The 7,972-nt window shown below is 50.7% G+C and overlaps 1 protein-coding gene across 1 annotated transcript in view; it reads right to left on the bottom strand.

Moving 5' to 3' along the window:
- TMPRSS6 (transmembrane protease, serine 6) overlaps positions 1-7,972 on the bottom strand; it is a 55,516-nt gene that overhangs the window by 1,561 nt on the left and 45,983 nt on the right. Inside the window, exons 14-16 of the mRNA XM_006890149.1 lie at positions 7,645-7,813; positions 5,301-5,572; positions 1,081-1,217 (exon numbers count right to left, since the gene is read on the bottom strand). Coding sequence (XP_006890211.1) covers positions 1,081-1,217; positions 5,301-5,572; positions 7,645-7,813 — 578 coding nt within the window. The remainder of the gene's footprint in view (positions 1-1,080; positions 1,218-5,300; positions 5,573-7,644; positions 7,814-7,972) is intronic.

Here is a 7,972-nt window from a genome sequence, read left to right as displayed (position 1 = left end):
GAGCATGGGGCTGGCCGTGGGGTGGGGGCGTGAGCACAGGGCTTCTGTCCTCTGAAGGGTCACTGACTTGGACTTGACAGCACCTAACAACAACCAGACCTGAATATATTGATTCTATTTCAGTATTTAAAATCTCTGTATTATTTGCTAGGGAGCTTTGAGTTTTTCTTTTACTTTCAAAGACAGGAGGGAACTGGGGTGCGGGGAGAAGGCTGGGCGGGGAGAGAAGTGCAGCAATGAATGAATGGAAATCCAAAATCTCTGTGAATGTTCATTAAAATTGTTAAAATAAAAAAAAATTTAAAAAAAGAAGCTGTACTGCAATTCTGAATGCACGTGGCTGGAATTTGCCAGCTGCTCCGTTGGAGAAGGATGGACAATCTCTTCCCATGCGATTAACTGCCCCTGAAAAGCTGCAGGAGGGCTCGTTATGGGTTAGTACTTGATGGCACACAACAACGTATTATATGCTAGTCCTCAGGGACTCTAGTCTTTAGGGAATTGCACTACGTATTCAAAGGCTGTGCCTCTGACAGTTTGAAACCACCAGTGGCTCTACAGGGCTGGGGGAGAAAGACAGGTAATCTCCTGCTGTGTGATTTACAGCCTGGGAAAACCTGCCGGGGAGGGTCAGCTGTGAATCAGTTCTGACGGGACAGCAATGAGTTTGAACTTGAGATACACTTTCTATCGAGGTGGTTTCTATGGAGGACCCTGAGACCCTATCCCTGCTAAGTCCTGGCCTGTTAGGAACTCTCTTGGGACCCGCATACCTCCCGTGCTAGTCTGTGGTGGTGAGTTTAATATACCTCAAGGTGAGCCAGGTAGAAAGGCAAGTCTGAGCCCAAGCCCTGCCCGCCACAGACTCCCTCCTGACCCGGTAGTTCACCAACCTTGGGCAAGACCCTCAATCAGCCTGAGCTTCAGTTTCCTTGTCTTTAAAATGGGCACAGCCACCCTCACTTTCCAGGGAGGCTAGGAGGTGTCAGGGGATGGTGGGAGCAAAGGGCCACACCCTGGGTAATGTATGTATCACCCCTCTTTACCCCAACAGGCCCTCTCACCCACCCCAGGACTCACCTGACAGGCATCTTTCCTGCCTCTGCGGTAGCCAGCACAGAGCATGCGCGGGGTCACCTGGTAGCGGTAGGCCTCGTTGCACAGGTCCTGCGGGATCAGCTGCACGTCCACCTTCTGCAAAGCATTGCTGGTGGGACCTGGGGGCAAGGTCAGAGGGAAGATGTCAGAGGTGAGGCAAGGTGTCCTGGTGCCCCTTCCACTCTTGCTCTAGTCTTGCATTTCCTAAGCCCTGTCTACCTCTCCTGCTCTGCCCACCTGCTGCCGCTCTGCCCTGCTGGTCTCCAGCTTGGCCTCTGCACAGTTAAGGTTGACAAACCCCCAAACCAACGGGACCAGCCTCTTCCTCTGTGTTCTCCTCCCCTTCCTCCTCTTCAAGTGCATCTGGGTTCCTACCAGCCCCTTCCTGCTCTGTTTCAGCCAATGGGAGGTTGGGGGCTTCCACACATACATCTCACCCTCCAGCCTCCCCTGCAGCGTGTGCCTGTCCTCAGCCCAGCAAGTCTATGTAGGACCAGAGATCTGCTCTCACCTGTCTTGGGTGGGGCCCTGGCTTCAGTGTGTTCACCAAGCTCCTCAATACTTCTCAAGTGCAGGGAGGGGAGCCCTGGCCCAACGTGCTTACAGAGAGCTGCGACCTCTGCCCCCTCTTCTGCACCTTTCCCTCCCCAGATGCATCTGCCTTGCCTCCTGCACTCTCCAGTGGTGCTCGGTGCTCCTTGCCTTGGCATCTATGACTTTATAAGGAATGCCTTTCTCTTTTGCTTGGTCAATACTGACTTATCAAGCCTCAGTTTACACACACCTCCTCCAGGAAGCACTCCTTGATAGCTAGGTGGCATCTTTCTTTGAGTTATTCCCTGTAGTTCCCATCCAGCTCAGCTTTGGTCATTATCTGTTGCCCCCAAGAGCCACTGAGTTTCGTCTTTGTATCTCTTCTGCCTAACTCAGGGCCTGGATTATAGTTGTTAAGTAAAATGAGTTATGCCATGTCCAAAATACACGGGAGGGGGGGTCGATCCATCCACTTTTGAGGAATAGTCCATTGTACTTCTAAGAGAGATGTGTTCTTTCTTCTGGCAGTCTACGGTATAGTCAGTTATTTCTCTACAATTGTTGCTGTTATTGTTATGTGATGTCGCGTTACCTGCAACTTGTAGCAACCTTATGTACAACAGCCCTAAACCCAGCTCTATCCTGTGCCAATCTCACTCTCCCCGACACACCCATCCCGATTACCCCAGTCACTGAATCAATCCACCTCATAGAGCGTCTTCCTCTCCTGCACTGTCCCTCCACCTTCCAAAGCATGATGTCCCTCTCTAAGGACTGGTTCCTCCTTGCAACATGTCCAAAGTATGTCAGACGAAACTTCAGAATCCTTGCCTCCAATGAGCAGCCTGGTTTAACACTCTCCAGAATGAACCTGTTCATTTTCTTAGCAGTCCATGGTATATTCAACACTCTTTTCCAACACCACACCTCAAAGGCATCAACTCTCCTTCTATCATCTCTAGTCATTGTCCAGCTCTCTGACACATAGCAAGTAATTGCAAATATCATGACCTATATCAGGTGCACCTTAGTCTCCAGAGTGGCATCATTACTCTTCATTACTTTGGAGTGGTCTCTCCAATAATTAAAATATATCAACTTTTCCATCTTCCTCATTTATTGTCTAATTTGGTGCACAGTCCATAGATAAATAGGCTGTTAACCCAAAAGTTGCAATTTTCCGGAGGTTCAAACCCACTAGCCACGCCACAAACTCATGGAAGGTCAGCTATGAGTCAGACTTAACTTGATAGCAAAGAGGAGGAGAGAAAGGGGGGGGGAGTGTGGAACTTTTGAATGTGTATATATATATATAAGAAGTGATTGAAAATACCATTTCAATAATGAGTTGGATGCACTTAGTCCTTGAAGAAACATCTTTGCTTTATAATGCTTTAAATAAGTTTTCTGCAGTAGATTGCCCAGTGCAGTACGTCTGTTGGTTTCTTGACTGCTGCGTTCATGTATGTCGGAGATGGTGAGGGTGGCACACGATAGGAAAGGGGGTAGGTGTGTTGTTCATTTGGGTCATACTGGACTCAAGGACACCTACCAACAACAATTACAGCTTCTGTGGGCGATTGTGGATTTAAGTGAGATTCTTGTAAATTCAGTTTTGTGTTTGTTTTTTTTTTATCACGATGTTACTTATTGGCCCTGTTGTGAGGATTTTTTTTTTTCCTTCTGCTGATGTGTAATCTATCTGAAAGCGATCATCTTTATCTTCAAGTCCTGTTCACTTTCAGCAAGCAAGGTTGTTTGTGTCCCCTGCATATCTAAGGTTGTCAGTGAGCCTTTCTGCAATCCTGATACCATATTCTTCTTTGTACTACCCACTTTCTTAGAGTATTTGCTCAGCGTACAGACTGAAGAAGTGTCATGAAATAATTCAGCTCTCATGCACGTCTAAACAAGAGTCTAAACCCCTTATCCTGTCTGAATGTCTGGCTCTTGGTCTATGTATTGATTCTTCATTAGAAGAATTAAGTGTTCTGGAATTCCCAGTCTTTGAAATGTTACCCATAATTTGTTATGATCTACATAGCTGATACCTTTGCATAGGAAATAAAACACAGGTAAATATCTTTCTGGTACTGCCTGCTTCCAGCCAAGATCCATCTGACATCAGCAGTGATATCTCTCATTCCATGTCCTCTTCTGAATATAACTTGAAATTCTGACAGTTCCCTGTCAATGCACTGCTGCAGCCATTTTTTCCCCCTATTGCTTGATACTTTCTGTATTCTGTTGCATCACCTTTCTTTGGAATGAACACAGAGAAGAATCTCTTTCAATCAGATAGTTGTCTTCAAAATTCTTTGGAATAGATCGCATTTCCAGCATCATCACATCTGCCTGCCGAAACATCTCTATTAGTATTCTTAATCCCCGAAGCCCAGTTTCTCACCAACGCTTTTATTGTCACCTGGATTCCTCCAGTACTTCAATGTTTTCAGTCCTTTATCAGATGCTGCCTCCTGAAAAGGGAGCTCTGCTGGTTAAGTGGTAAGCAGTTGTGCCAGTCACTCAAAGGAACAAGGTTCGAATCCGCCACTTATTTCACAAGAGAGAGATGGGCAGTCTCCTCCCATGCCGTTTACTGCCTCTGAAACCCTGATGAGAGTCAGCTATGGGTCGTTTCTGACCCGACAGTGCATAACAACCGCAGCCTCCCGAAACGGCTGAATGTCATTCAGATCTTTGTTATTTTGTGAATTCCTTCTGTCCACTAAGGCTTCCTGTGTAATTCAGCACTTTGCCCGTTAAATCATTCAAGTGTGTTTTCCTCTCTTGGTTTTCTAGCATCTCATTATAAACTTTGTCTTTCTCTATGAAATCTTCTGTTCAGCTCTTTTACCTTCTCATTTATTCCATTGGCTTTGTTGTTTTTGTTGTTGTTAGGTGCTGTGGAGTAGAATATGACTCATAGCAACCCTATGAATAATAGATCTGAACCCTGTCCTGTCCTGTGCCATCCTCACAATCTCTGACACCCTGGAGCCCATGGCTGGAGTCACTGTGTCAGTCCACCTGATTGAGGGTCTTCACTCTTCCTCTCTTTCACCATCCTTCCATCTTTTCAAGCATGATTCTCCAAGGAACAGCCTGCCCTAACAACATGCCCAAGGTGTGCAAGATGAAGCTTTGCCACCCTTGCCTTCAAGGAACACTCTGGCTGCACTTTTTGCAAGACCTAGCTGTTATGACTTTCATTGTGTGTTGGGTTTTTTGGCAACCCCAAAACCCATGGGATATTCTGAGCTCTTCTGCAACACCAATACTCCGAGGCATCAATTCTTCTGTCATCCTTCATTGTCCAGATCTCAGATACATAGCTAGTGATTGAAAAGACCATGACCTGAATCAGGCACACCGTGGTCTTCAAACTGACATCACTGCTCTCTCATATTTTGGAGAGGACCATGGCAGCGGACTGTGGTTCTCCCTAAATGCCCTTCCACAAGAAAAGAGAAGCCAGGAAAATAGGAGCCCAGAAGTGAAATGTAAAAGGAGTTTCTTCTCCAAAACGCAACCCAATTTAATCACCTTACCAGGGGCCTTTTGGGGGTGGAGCTCTGGGTCCGAGCCCCGCCTCCTACAGCCCTGTATGTTGTGTGGGGCATTCCACTCCCCAGCCAGCCTACCCTCTGTGCCTCAGCTCTACTCACCACCCTCGCGCAGGGCGCCCCAGCCCGTGATCCAGCAGTGCAGGCCAGGCTCGAAGAAGTGGGAGCGCGCGGGCAGGCAGACGGGGCGCACCGCGGCCGAACGCACCACCGGGTGGTCGAGCTGCAGCAGCGCCACGTCGTAGTCATGACTGTCCTCCTCGTGGTACGGGTGCAGGAGGATGCGCTTCACCTTGAAGGACACCTCCCCCGGCCAGCGCGAGTTCTGCCACACCTTGCCCAGGTACACGGTCCACAGTGTCGGGGAGGCCATGCTGGGGGGTGGGGCGCAGGAGGGGCCTGGTCAGCGCCGCTTCTCCAGCTGCGGGGACCTTTGTGGTAGCCACCTTCCGGCAGGGCCCCTGCCATGTCACCTCCCCTCCACCACACCCAGCCTGTCATTAGAGTACCCCCACCATCTGCCTCCTTTGGGTCCAACCTCAGCTTCATTCTTCAGTAGAGACACGTATGCCTCTCTCTAACTGAGTCTTCCGCCCTGTGACAGAGAACTAGCGGTTTCAACTCCTATGTTTTGGGAAGAATTCAGTCAGATCACACACACCAGGGAGTAAGAAACCTAGTGGTAAGAAACTGCACTGCAATTCCAAAGGCCCCTGGTTTGAATCCACCAGTTGCTCCTCAAAAGGATGGTCTGTTTCCTCCCATATGATTAACGGCCTCTGAAAACCCGCTGGAGCATAAGCTATGAGTGGATTCTGACTCGATGATACTCGACAACAAACACCAACATGCACGCAAAGGCTGAAGGGCGTTAGTGGCACAGTGGGTAACTGCTCGCCTGGGAACGGAAAGACCAGACATTCAAACTGGCCAGTTACGCCTGGGAAGAAAAACATGGCGCTCTGCTTCTGTAGAGGTTAAACCCTGAGACTCACTGCAGCCCAATCAGAACAGACTCCTGGCTCACAACCACCCCACCTCCCCAGTGGGTTTCTAGGCTGCACATTCCAAGGAATAAGACTGCCCACTGTTCTCTCTGAGCTGCTGGTGGATTTGAACCGCCTGGAGGGGCTTTGCTTTGGCCTGTGAGGCAGTTCTACTTTGTGATATGGAACTACGAGCTGGAATCGAGTGAAGCCATCAGAAAGCAGGAGCATGTGGAGAGCTAGCACAGGGCCCGCCCTCCCCGCCCTCATCTCTGCACTCCCCAGCACTCTGCAGGCACAACCTGTTCAACCTGTCAGTCCCCACAGGGAGGGGTGGAGCTGCGGGGAGGAAGGGGAATGCGCAGAGCGAGGCTGGGCTGGGCATTCGGGGCTTTCCTTCCCTAGAGGGAGCCAAGGATGGAGGCATGGTGGATGGCATCCGGGCAAACGATGTAACAGGAATGGGCCCCGGGCTGTCAGAGCGATGTGGGTGATGGCAGCCTGGCTCCAAACCAAACAGAGCCCCCTCTCTCTGGTCAATTCCAACTCATGCCCTTTGAGTGCAACTGCCCTGAGTGTTTCCACTCTGCGCCTCTTTGTGGAAGCGGCTGGTGGGGTTGATAGCCTATCAGTCAAACCGCTGTGCCCAGGGCTTTGAGCAGCAACCCCGGATTATCTGGGGCTGATGGAAAGGAAGGGGGCTCTGGTGGGGAGCCTGCAGGGAGATGCAGCCCCTCCCGGAAGTTTGCATCCACTAGTTGATCCGACTTGATTTACAGCCTCAGAAGGGTGATGGAGGGTCAGCTATGAGTCAGTTCCAACAGAACAGTAATGAGTGACCGTTTTCATGAAGAGGATGTGCTGCCCAACAGGGTGTGAGGAGAGAAGAGAGAGCGCCCTGTGAATCCCCAGCCAGGATCCAGGAGAGAGTGTAAGATGGGGGAGGAAGCGCCAGGGCTGAGCGAGGGACCTGGGGCCCCAGAGATCCACCATGGTGAGAGGTTGATGTGAGCCCACCCATAGATGAGGATGTCCAGAGGTAGGGCAAAAGCTGTTTTTCAAGGCCTTTGGCCCTGCCCACCACCCTGCACAGCCCCAGTCTTACTTCAGGGGGGCTGGTGGGGGCTTCTGTCTGTTTTGCTCTCTGCTGCCCCCCAGTGTTCAGTGATGACCGTGGTGCACAGTGAAGCAAAACAGCTACTGATGAGAGAATGAATGAATGGATGAATGAATGAATGAGAGACAGCCTTAAGAAAGAGCCACCCAGAGAATGTGAAGACGAGCATCCTGGCCAGAGGCCCAGAGGGGGCTCTCAGGAGAGCCAGGACCAGATCCCAGGTGGCACAGAGTCACCCAGGTCATGTACACCATTCTCTGTCTACTCTGAGCTCTGACACTGGAAACGCCAGACACCCCACTCTGGCCTCTGGGGCCCACCTCCAGGCACACCTTGCCCTCACCTGTCCTCCTGAAAGCAGTGTGCAGCAGTGATCACCCAGCGGTCAGCGATGAGGGCCCCCCCACAGATGTGTCGGCCCCGAACCTGGAGGCTGGCCTGCCACGGCCACTCGCCCTCTGAGGACACAGCACCCCCAACAATGCGGCTGGAGGGACCCTGGAGTCCACAGTCTGATGGGTGGGCAGAGAGGGACAGAGGAGGGATGAAGAGTGCAAGGTCAGTGAGTGGCAGAGAGAGAGAAAGATGGGAGAGGGAGAGGGACAGGGAGAGGGAACCACGAAGAGAGGGAGACAGAGAACAAAGAGGGAGGGGGGAGAACAAGGAGAGGG

This window comes from Elephantulus edwardii, unplaced genomic scaffold (assembly GCF_000299155.1).
Source record: "Elephantulus edwardii isolate Elephantulus edwardi_28Jun2011 unplaced genomic scaffold, EleEdw1.0 scaffold00086, whole genome shotgun sequence".
NCBI classification, from domain to species: domain Eukaryota; kingdom Metazoa; phylum Chordata; class Mammalia; order Macroscelidea; family Macroscelididae; genus Elephantulus; species Elephantulus edwardii.
This window is presented reverse-complemented; position numbering and strand designations above follow the sequence as displayed.